Here is a 12,471-nt window from a genome sequence, read left to right on the forward strand (position 1 = left end):
ATCGATCTCAAAGTCATAAGGCACCACTGAAACAGCATCTAATTTGCCACCTTTCGTTCTTGCCTTCCAAGAACTAAAAGACTATGTCCTTCTCTTTCATCCTTCAATGAAAAACCTCTGTCCTTTCCTGGAAGAGGCATATAATCCACTCCAGTTCCTCCCTCCCTGCTGTACCTGCAGGCCTGTTCCTTTCCATAGAAAACCTTATAGCATCCATATTTCTTTGCACACCCCTAGATTTCCAATTTTATACTGTTTGGATTGAATGTGGTTGGCTGAAAAATTCAAGAAGAGCAGAAACTTAAGTGGACAAATAAAATAAACCTTACGTATGGCCTGAGGGGAAATTCAGAATAAAAGGCTGAAATTGATCAAGGAGCAAAACTTTTCACATATTTTCCTAATTGGATCCTCACAGTAAATCTGTAACCTGTCGTTCGTTATTCCTGCTTTTCTGAAGAAACTGTGACTCAGATGGATTTAGTAAGTTGTCCAACCTCACCCAGCTGGTACTGCAAAACCAAAATTAGGCCCTGGGCTCGGAGGTTCCGAAGCTGGTGCTCCATCCACCATACACACTGCATCCTGGGCAGACACACATGTACGGATCAGCGCTGTCTGATATGGTAGCCAGCAGCCACGTGGGGCTATTTAAATTTAATAACATTAAAAATTCAGTTGCTCAGCTGCACAATCCCCATTTCAAGTGTTTAACAGCTACCTGTGGCTAATGGCTACTGTACTGGACAAGCAGACATGGGCTATTTCCATCACTGCAGAAAGTTGCATTGGACAGTGCTAATCTAGATGCATGAATATTTATATAAAACAGATGAACCCCCAAATCCTGTATCAGAAAGATTTTTATCCCAAAGTAACCAATGCTTTCTTGTACTGCCCGGGTTGTTAAAATATTTACCTGAATCTTCCCTGTTCTTATCACTCTATATGCAGACTCTTAGATATAGAGACATAGTAAAATGAAGAATACATTCGCTTTACATAAGCTAAATACCCAGACTTAATGTGTTTTTAAGTAAAGGTGGGCCAATTGACAAGCACAGCAATCCTTTTGGCAGAACACCGGAAAAGCAAAAGAAACGAGCAAATTGCTGGTCATTGCCAACATGGAGCCAGAGGGGCCCCTGACTGTCCCAGAGAGCAGGGAACATCCACGGGCAAAAGGATAGTTCTGGCACTAAGTGCTACGCATTCTGGGAGTAGCAGAGAAAGGAAAGGAGCAAAGGAAAGGAGCCCGCATGTGCAAATAAAACTGCCAGCAAGCAAGCCTACCATACAGACATTATTTTATCAGATACGTAGGCAGAAATGTACTCAACAATCACAGGAACATGGACATTTAAAGTTAAAAGATTTTGTGAAAACTCTAGTCCAGTAACATCCTTTTGCCAGTGAGGATATGGAGCCCAGAGATATTAAGCAAGTGGAAAAGAAATGAATCTTACATTCATAAAGGAAATATAGTTTGTAGGAGCATTGGCTCTGGATCAAGATTGCCTAGGATCAAAGCTCAGTTCTGGTACTTCTCCTAGACTTACTAGACTCACTTGGGAAAGTTAGTGAAAACCTCTGAGCTTCATCTGCAAAAGGGAAATAATAGTACCCATAATATAAGGTTCTATGAGGAGTAAATGAGTTAAGATGAAAGTAACTGTATAATTTATTGTTCAAACTGAGAACACCTCTGAGGGTGAAAGGCAGTGCTATTACTAACTATGGTGGCAAAATGGTGTAAATGAGGACCCTCCGGGGCAAACCACAAGGTACAGTCATCCCTGTTGATACACATGAAGTGCTTAGGACAGTGCCTGGCACACACTAGGAGCTGCATGTTTGTTATAATTATGTTTACAAGTCGGGATAATTAGGGAGCTCTGCATATAAGGATTTCATAATGGAATTCAACAGAAAAGTGGGTTCACCTCACAGAAATGTGCTTTACAATCAGCTTTCCCAGAATGCATCAGTTCCATAAAGGGGGAGAAATCTGTGAGTTCTTGTCATGGTGATAAAATATAATTGCTCATTTCCTTGGAAATAAATATTGTTGCCTTCTAGGGAAGCCAAACATTCACTACTCTGCCTTAAATTTCCTGCTGGAGTAAGCCAATGTTAATATATGCTCAACACACCGCTTAGTATTGGCACATCTGGCAATTACCAATAATATGGCCAAAGCAGCAGTGACCCAATATTTGCAAAACCAAATCACAGAAGCTCATTAGGATATGGATTGCCTTCTCTGTGTCGTCACGACAGAACTGATGTGGAATCGTACCTCCGAGAAGCCCACTGTCTTTGTCCTGCTCTCCTGGGCCACTCCTTTGGCTGGATGCCGCCAGCTTGGAAGTATTGATTGATTCTAATAGGGAGACAAATTCCAGGAAGTTGGATTCATTTGGTATCTGTCCTTCCTTAGCCTCTAGGTCAGATTTGGAAGTTGGCATTGTTTTTTCTTTATCGTTGATCATGTCTGTGGAAGTTTTGCTCAGGAAGACATCCGTCCCACTGTCCACACTGAGAACCCGGGTGTGTCTCTTTTCGTGGCTAGTTTTACAGGATGACGGATCAAGGTTAGCCTGGCCTTCCTTTCCCCCCTCAGACTCGGGGACCTCGTGAGGTGTGAAGGGGGGCCTTGTGTCACAGCGGTCTCCCGGGGACGGACTGCCATCCTTTGGGGCATTTCCCCCCTCCGCGGATTCATAGCCCGAACACTGATTGGATGACGCCTCCACCGTCAATCTCCCCGGGGTCCTGTCATTTCCGTTGCCTTCGGGACACATAGCGCCTCCTCCCCCGTCCTCGGAGAGCTCAAGGGTGATGACAGGAATTCTTTGCTCCGTGCTGGGAGGACTGGCCACCCCCGGGGCGGCCGGCTCGGCGTCCGACTTCAAGCCGGCCCTCTCGGTGCCGATCACCTTCAGGGGGAGCGAGCTTTCCAAGTCCGTCAGGGAGTTCGGGCTGCTGCTCATGGTGATGACGATCTTAATGGGCTCCCGCAGACTCAGCGGGTCTCCAGGTTGAGAAGTGTCAATAAGAGTGACAGCCACCTCACTGTCCGAGCAGTCCACTTCCTGGCTCGGGGGCGGGTCCGCGCGCGCGGCTCTGGCGATCACCGTGTTGCACTGGGGGCCGCTGCCGCTCAGGCTGTCCTCGGCTGACTGGCTTTGCCACTGTTCCCTTAAGGAGCCCTGGGCACAAACCACAGGTTCCGGACTCCGGACGGAATTCTCACTGCCCCAGGGCTGGAAGGAAACGTCCGTTTCCAGTGGGTCGTACTGAGACAAGGACAGCTGCGGCGACTTCTTCAAGGCTTCCTTCTCCACTAAGCCGCCCTCGGACCTGTGGCGGAAGGGGCGCTGCGCCTGGCCTCCTCTCTCCTTCGCTGTGTCGCCGATTCCAGGTTCTGCCACTGCTGGCTCCGTGGGTACTGCTGGAGCGGTCATGGTTTCCCGGCCGGACGCTCTACAAGCAGGTGAGCTTTCCATTTTAACAGCGGGTGAGGTAGAGGACGCTGGTCCTACCGCTTGGTCTTCCGAGAGAATGACACCTGAAATGGACGGCAGGAACTGCATTAGCTCCCGAACTGGATGAATAACGCCCGCACAAGACCTCCGAACGACAAAGCTAGGAGGAGCTCTGGCCACCACTGTGACTGGATGCTTATTTTTTAAATATCACCTCCACTGTGAAATTGCTCTTAAAATCTCTGCATTTAAAATAATAATTCAGGCTTTTAGATTTTGCTGGTTTGTGGCCTTGGGAGGCGGGCGGGTTTCAACACCATGTTTGGGACACCCTATCGGAAAGGTCCTGGCTCTGCTACTTACTAGCTGCGTTACCTTGGGCAAATTACCTAATCCCTCTAAACCAAGATCCTCAACTGCAGAGCTACTGACATTTTGGACCGGATAAATCTTTGCTGTGGGGGGCTGTCCCACGCGTTGTAAGATGTTTAGCAGCATCCCTGGCCTCTACCTGCTTGATACCAGTCGCAACTCTGTCCTCAATCATGACAATGGAAAATGCCTTTGGAAATTATCGAATGTTCCCTAGGGAGAAACCCCCAGTTGAGAACCACCGTTCTAATCTTCAACCTCCTCTCTGTAAAATAGGAATAATTATACCAACCTCTTAAGGCTCTCAAGAGGATCTATAAGGAAAGACATGGAAAGCACCAGACCAAGGGCTTAGCAATGGGCTTGCTGGGGCCTTGACCTGAGGAAAATAATAACCTCACATTTCCAATGTGGTTCATAGATTTTTCAAAACATTTCTAAATTGTATCTGCAATAATACATACTTATGATGGTGGCTGAAAGTGAGCTCTGTCCTTCTCCCAGCTTCCCTCTATCTGTTAATGACCCTGCCATTCCCTAAGTCTCTTAAGCTTGAAATCTTGGGGTAATCTTTTCGTTGTTCTTTCTTGCTTAGCCTTATTGTCATTCAATCAATAAATATCCTCAATTTTCGTTCACTTCTATCATGAAGACTATTCTCTGGGGGCTTACTTACTCTCCTCTGCCACCAGGCGCACTTTGTAGAAAGAATTGAGTACAAACTCTGGACATAGCTCTCCCACCTGGAGTGCTCTTTTTCTTCACCCACTGAAGACCCCACTCAAGGCTTTTTTCATATCCCTCCTTCAACATGTAACTTCCCCTGATCACCTAAACCAGAAATAAGCTCTCTTCTGAACTCCTTAAGCAATTAATGTCTATAGAACTAAACTTTACTTACCATATACTTTTTAAACTATAGCTTTATTTATATAAATTATCTTCCTAACTGGATCGTACAGAGTTCTAGAAAAACAACCATAGTTCGTACTCACTGAATCCTCCAAAGAAACCAGCCAGTTATTTTATCCACACTCAAGAATGTTAGCTGACGATAACAGTGAAGATCATTTTACTTTGTAGCAACCCTATGCAGGTTTTCCTACTATACAGAGTAGATACCTTTTCATGGAAATAGAAGAACAGAAGGGTCAAGAAACTTGTCCAAGTTTACCACGCTACTGATGGAGCTGAGTGTAGAGCCCAGATCCTCTGAGTCTTGATCTGACCCTCCTCTACTCCCTCACATGGCCTCTCTCTCTATCTATGTGTATGCCTCCTTTACTTTGCCATTCAGATCTCAACTTGAATATTGTCTCATCAAAGAGGTTGTCCTTGACTGACCAATATCAAGTGCATTTGTTGAGAATATTGCATGAGAAATCCAAACCACCAGGCAGGGCCTCAGGAACAAGGTATTGGGTTGGGTCTATAGAACACATTCATAATGCATTTTTATTGCTTCATTACCTCCCACACCACACAATTATGATTGTACAGATTAATAAGCCAATAGGACCATTTCCTGACATAAAGATGAGAAGAAAGAGCACCCCAGGTTTTAAAACAAATAAGGACTTAATGCAAAGACCCTGTGATGGGAACTCACTTGGCATGTTTGGGGAAGAGAAAGAAAGTCCGTGAAGCTGGAGTAGAAAAAGCAAAGGGAGAATGAGAGCAAGAGAGATCAACAAGGCCAGCAGTGTGGAGCTTGGATTTTATGCTAAGAATAATGTGAACCCAGCAGGAGTTTTTCAAAGGAGCACATGATCTGAATTAGGTTGTTAAAAATAACCCTGCCTACTGCATGAGGGGTAGACTGTGGTGAAGTATGACAAAATTGGAAGAAGAGAAGGGCACTACAAGACCTCTTCTTCATAAAGAAAAAAAAAAAAAAATGGAAGAAGAGAGACCAGGGAAGAAGCTGTTGCAGTTGATGAATAATGGTGTTTTGGACTAGGGCAGTAGTGGTGGACATGGAGAGAAATAGACAAATTTGAAATATGTTTTGGAGTAAAATTGACAGAACTTGCTGATGAATCAAAGCTAAAGGTAGTGAGGGAAAGACAAACAAAGGAAAACTCCTTGATTTTAAAGCTTTGATAATGGGATTGGTGCTGGGACTGTTTATTGATAAGGAGAAACCCAGAGGAAGTACAGATTTAGAGACAGCAATGGAGAGATAAAGTGGTGATCCATTTAATATGACTATCAGACATCTTATCCAGGAGGAAATAGGTGTAAGCAGCTGGATGCATGAGACTGAAGTCCAGACAGAGGTCAAAACTGGAGAAACAGATTTACTCACCATCATCACATAGATGGTATTTAAAGCTAGATATGAGATCGCCAATGGAGACCTAGTATCTAGAGAAGAGAAAGGGGCCCAAGACCAAGACCAAGGATACTCCAGCTTTTATATGTCAAACAACAGAGGAGGATCAATCAAAGGACACTGAGAGGGAAGACAATCAGGAAAATGTAAAAAGCCAAGAAAAGAAAGCCAAGAGAAGAAAGTTGGTCAACTACAACTTATTGCATATACATGAATAAAGTCATACTGTGGCCTATAAGTGGGTCTTTTGTGAATACATTAGCACGTCACACCTCAGTACCTGCTTAACCCTAAGTAAAAATGCAATAATGAATTTCCTACCTGGAAAACCAAGAAAAATAGTTGCCCAAAATGACTCCACCAAGATATTGCTTAGCAATGAAATCTAACCAAATGTAGTCATTTGTTTTCTATCCTTGACACTTTAACTGTAAAAACATACTATATTACTAAATATATATATATGTCAAGAAAGACACTATGGCAAAACTATATGATTATGTCACTAGATGCAGAAAAGCCTCTGACAAAATCCAGTACCCTCTCATGACAAAAATATTCGACAAACTGAGATAGAAGAGAATTTTCTCAACCTGATAGAGGCTATTTATGAAACACTCGAAAACTAACATCATATGTAATGGTGAAAGACTGAATGCTTTTCCCATAAGATCAGAAACAGACAATGATATCCACTCTTACAACATTCAATAAACATTGTACTGGAAATTGTACACAGAGCAATTAGTCAAAAAAAAGAAATAAAAGGCAACTAGATTAGAAAGGGAAAAGCAAAAGATTTCTATTCACAGATGATAATCATTCTGTACATAGAAAATCCTAAGGAATCCACTAAAAAAACTTAGAACTAATAAACATTCAGGAAGTTTGTACAATAGAAAATCAATGTGCAAAAATCAATTCTATTTCCATACACTAGCAATAGACAAGCTAAAATGAAATTAAGAATACGATCCCAGTTATAACAGCATCTAAAAAAAATAAAATACTTAGGAATAAATTTAACAAGAGTACAAGACTTGTGCACTGAAGACTACAGAACATCATCAAAAGAATTCAAAGATCCAAATAAATGGAAAGACATCCCAAGTTCATGGATTGGAAAACGTAATATTGTTAAGATGGCAATTCTCCCCAAATTTTTCTACAGATTTAATACAATCCTTATAATATCCCAGATTCTTTTTTAAGAAATTGATAGTTCACATGGAAATGTACAAGACCCAGGATAGCTAAAATAAGTTAGAGACTCACAGTTCCCAATTTCAAAACTTATTACACAGCAACTGCAATCAATATGGTATGATGATGGCATAATGGTAGATATATAGACCAAAAGAACAGAATTGAAAGTCCAAAAATAAACCCTTATTGTATGGTCAATTGATTTTCAATAGGATGCCACGACAAGTTGATGGGGGGGGGCGGGGAAATAGTCTGTTCAATAAATGATCCTAGGACAACTAATAAACATTATGCAAAAGAATTAAGTTGAAGCCTGACCCCACATCATTCACAAAAATTAATTCAAAATGGATCATAGACCTGATTATAAGAATTAACACTATAAAACTCTTAGAATAAAACATAGGGATAAATCTTTATGACCTCACATTCAGCAATGGTTTCTTATATATGACACCAAAAGCCCAAGCAACTACAATAACAAAAACCATAAAGTGGACTTCATGAAAATTAAAAACTTTTATACTTTAAAGGACCCCAATAAGAAAGTGACAAGACAAACCACAGAGTGGGAGAAAATACTTGCAAATATATCTGATCAGGGACTTGTATCAAAAATATATAAAGAACTCTTACAACTCACCAATTAAAAGACAACCTGATTAAAAACTGGGCAAAATACTTGAATAGACATTTCTCTAAAGATAATGATGATGATGAAACATCAATATCATTAGTCATTAGAAAAGTGACTAATTTCATGCAAATCAAAGTCACAGTGAGATACCATTTCACACCCACTAGAATGGCTATATTCGAACACATAGTCAATAACAAGTATCATCAAAGACATGGAGAAATTGTGACCTTCATATATTGATGATAGGAATGTAAAATGATGCACCTGCCTTCTAAAACAGTCTGGTAGATCCTCAAATGGTAAAACAGAGTTACTACATGATCCAGCAATGCCATTCTTAGGTATATAGCCAAGAAAATGAAAACACATGTCCACACAAAAAACTTGCACAATGAATGTTCACTGAAGCATTATTTATAATAGCAAAAAAAAGTGCAAAGAACCCAAAGTTCATCAACTGATGAATAGATAAATAAAACGTGGTACAGTCATTTAACAGAATGTTATTTGGCAATGAAGTGAAGTGAAGCACTGATACAAGCTACAACATATATAAACCTTGAAAACATTATGCTAATTGAAGGGAGCCAGTCACAAGAGATCACACATTATATGAAATGTCCAGAATGGACAAATCCATAGAGACAGAAAGTACATTAGTGGTTGCCTGGGGCTGGAGAAGACGGGGAGATTGAGGAGTACGGCTAAGCAGTCTGGGGTTTTTTTTCCAGGTAATGAAAATATTCTGAAATTGATTGTGATGATGGATATACAACTCTGTGAATATACTAAAAGTCATTGAATTATATACTTTGAATGGGTGAATTGTATGGCATCTGAATTATATCTCAATAGACCTGTTTAAAGAAGAACACCATTGTGCCTTTAACAACGAAAAGAACTGAATACTAGGATGGTGTATTATGAGATTGGTCTAAGGAAAAAAAATTGCTCCAGTGCAGTGTTGTTGAAAAAACATTGGACTTAGCAGTCAGTTGTGGGACTAAATGCCACCTGTACAGTTGACTTGTTATGACTCAGAATGAAATGATATATGCAGAGCCTCTACTGTAATTCCTAGTACAAGGAAGGAAGGAAGGAATTGTTTCAATTGGAATGGTGAAGTCAAAAGCCCAGAACAAACATTGAAAGGATGTAGAGTAATACTGTTAATAGCTTGATCTGGAATAAGTAGTCTAATATGACAAAACAATGTGTGTGTGTGTGTGTGTGTGTTATGAAACTTTGTGGGTAACTAAAATAGCTGAAACCTAACTAAAGTTCACTTTTTTTCAGTAGTAGTAATATAGAAAAAAGAATTTGAATAATCCTTTACACATTATTGTCAGGGAAATTAGCTGAGTGATGACAAAAGAAACTTCATTTTAGGTTTTCAGACCCAAGTGCTAATTTCAGCTGTTTTCCTGAAGATAAAATTTTACACTACTTTCAAAATTTAAATAAAGCATACATTTCTCTTTACAGTAGCACTACAAAAAAATAAAAATGCAGAGAAAGGAAGTAGTTAATTCAGGCCTCCAAAAGCTCTTTTCTGAGTCTTCTGAAGGCAATCAAAAGATAATAAAATGAAATCTTTGTGAAAATGGAAAATAAAAATCTGGGGGCTTAAAAGAAAGTTCCCAGAAACAAAATTGGCAACTTGAAGGAGATGCGGTATACGGAACACAATATCATTTCCTCTGTCATTTTTCAATGCAAGTACTAAGATAAGAAGTTTGTATGCCAATGGTGAATTAATCCAGTTTTTTATTTGCCATTCTGAGCCACATGAAATAAGCACAAACTGGAGAAAGGAAAATGACATAGGATTCGATAAAACATTCAGTTTAAAAGTAGGCGCAGTGTACAAAATCTGATGAAAAACAATTAAAATTAAGAGTTGAAGAAACAAAGTTGAAATAAAACTATGCAATCTTAGGTACGGTTCTTATTTTGAATTAATTCACTGGCATTCTGTTTTCCAAAAGTTCTTTTTCACTTCACTGAAGATAATGCTGTGATCAATTATTAAATGGTGATAATAAACACTCTACCTTTGAGATCTTCCACTGTTTCCTGTGCCGGCAACTCCTAAACAAATGGAAGAACAAAAATCAATATGTGACTCAGCTCAGTGCCCATTTCCAGGCAGTCAGCAGGCGCGGAGTGGCAAGCTACTCGTTTTCCTAATGGCACGTGGGGAAGAGACTATATAGTGTCCACTCTGCGTAAGCCTCTAATAAAATGGATAGCAAAAACGAATACAGAATATAGGTAAGTGCAGATAACCAAGCAAGACCACTGTACTGTGATAAAAGGCGTTTGATAATTAAGAAAGTAAAAAGGAGAGAGAAGAATGTGCTACCGTGCATGACCATGAATAAAGCCCAGTAAGGTTCATCTAGAGCAAAGGGGTTTATTGACTTCCCAAGGGACAGCTGTGATTTAATGTGGAGTGGTGCAGTTGATTCCAGGGGAAGACAATGAATGACAGCAGAGGGGAGAAGGAGGTCAAGGTCTGCTGATAGGTTCTTCGGGCCAGGGTGGCAGGCCCGGCAGGGGTAGGCCGAGGCGGTGTGTCCAGCACCTGACTGGGTGTTTATCTCATGGTCCAAGGGCTCCCCTGAGGTCACTTCCATACTCTGAGATGTGGCACACCACCAGCCCAAGGGCAGTGTCGACAACTAGAACTGCTACCCTTGCACGCTCCCATTTTAGGCATGATCAACACTACGTGACAAGAACAGCATGAAACAGAAAAACACACACTGACCAGTGGCCCAGATGAGTGATGAGAGTTTATGCTTTGCCCTCGGGAGCTGCAGCGGAGGGGAGGCGTGGAGAGGCTTCGATGAGGCTCTTCCTTTTTGCCATTGTTAATCTGCCTGTTATTGCTAATGCACAGAAGAAACACAAGAGCGGTGATATTATCAAATAGAACTATGACTTTGTATTAGTCCTTAACCAACTCCTTTTCCTAGAATCTATTTTGTAATATTCATGGTACACAAATTTTGTATTTAAGGGAGAATAATAAATATTCTTTTAAAATAAGACATGCTTTCTAAAGGAACTATCAGAAATAAAGACAAGAATAGTGACAGTGACACTCACGAATCACTTTTAATTTTTCAGTCTGTGCAATGTATTACTTCTATATTAACAAACACAAATGTTCTTTCTGAAAATACTCTGGCATGCACTAAGCACTTAGATGACAAGATAAAAACACTGAAGTCAAATATTTGGCTGTGTTAAGCCTAATGCAAATGAATTCCAGAGCACAACATAAGGTCAAATGAATAGTTAAACCATCTTGATTATCAGTATCAATTTTATGCTTAAGTGTATGCTTCAAGAGAAGAAAAATGTACATATTAGTGTCTGCCTATACTGGTGTGTTTTCATAAACCACTAATAAATGAAAAAAAATTTAACCAAAACTAAAACATTTGAATTATGAACTGACACATTAATAGAAATGTTACCTTGGAATTTTGTGATTAGTTATATGTTCCTTGTTGGCCTCTTTGTCTTTATTTGGCTTTTCTTTCTTTCCGGAGGGCCTCTGCTGAATTAATTCTCCTTTATCAAACATGAGGTGTAGGCGATAACTGACCAATTTGATTATTGTGAAGAATATAGTCACTGAACTGCAGTAAAAAAATGCAGTGATAGCATTTGGAGGAAAAGCCTAAAGAAGAGAAAAGAAAGAAAAAAATTCATTCGTTTGCAGGATGATCTTTTGTTTTAAATCTGAAAGCATTGTTGGACTATTTATTGAATACAAATTGGGCAAGATTTCAAATTTTATTGGCTTTACAACTTTTCCTGGTTGCGATACCTGAGGAGAAAGAAAGAGCTGCTATCTTTTTTATCTTTTTAAAAACATCTTTCTTGTTTCTCAGGTTCTGGTACTAGTCGAGCTGATGACCAACATTTCATTTGCAGGCAAGAACCCCACAGAACAGAAGGTGTTTTATATTCAGCCTCTCCATGTCCTTCTAGTTCTTTTCCAGAACCTGATCTGGCCTTCCTGCACGCATGCTTGTAGCAAAGCCCGAAGAAAGGCCTTTGAGATGCTGTTTCCTTCAACAAAGCACAAAAAGCCTTGTTGAGAACAGAAGAAAGAAGGAAGGGAAAAGGTTAATGTAACATCTCCTCCCTCCCTCCCCCCTCCCTCCTTCCTTCCTTCCTTCCTTCCTTCCTTCCTTCCTTTCTCCGTCCTTCCTTCCTCCCGTGCTCTCCTGTTGGGTTAACACCATCAGGACATGTATTCCCCTAGTGGTTTGATGCAGGCAAGGGGCCACAAAAGGGCACATTGCTTCTAAAAGGAAGATAGTTACATTCGTGTAAAAGGATCTGAACATGGAGATCATGGTGAAGGTCGGTTCAATTCTGGCCAATCCCCTCAAGAAACAAAAAGAATC

The 12,471-nt window shown here is 40.5% G+C and overlaps 1 protein-coding gene across 3 annotated transcripts in view; it reads right to left on the reverse strand.

Moving 5' to 3' along the window:
- PCNX2 (pecanex 2) overlaps positions 1 to 12,471 on the reverse strand; it is a 304,545-nt gene that overhangs the window by 264,436 nt on the left and 27,638 nt on the right. For all 3 annotated transcript variants that reach the window (XM_032430306.1, XM_032430305.1, XM_032430304.1), the window contains exons 2-5: positions 11,530 to 11,735; positions 10,815 to 10,935; positions 10,096 to 10,132; positions 2,300 to 3,571 (exon numbers count right to left, since the gene is read on the reverse strand). In XM_032430306.1, coding sequence (XP_032286197.1) covers positions 2,300 to 3,571; positions 10,096 to 10,132; positions 10,815 to 10,935; positions 11,530 to 11,735 — 1,636 coding nt within the window. The remainder of the gene's footprint in view (positions 1 to 2,299; positions 3,572 to 10,095; positions 10,133 to 10,814; positions 10,936 to 11,529; positions 11,736 to 12,471) is intronic.

Source organism: Phoca vitulina, unplaced genomic scaffold, assembly GCF_004348235.1.
Source record: "Phoca vitulina isolate PV1807 unplaced genomic scaffold, GSC_HSeal_1.0 scaffold43, whole genome shotgun sequence".
Lineage (NCBI taxonomy): Eukaryota > Metazoa > Chordata > Mammalia > Carnivora > Phocidae > Phoca > Phoca vitulina.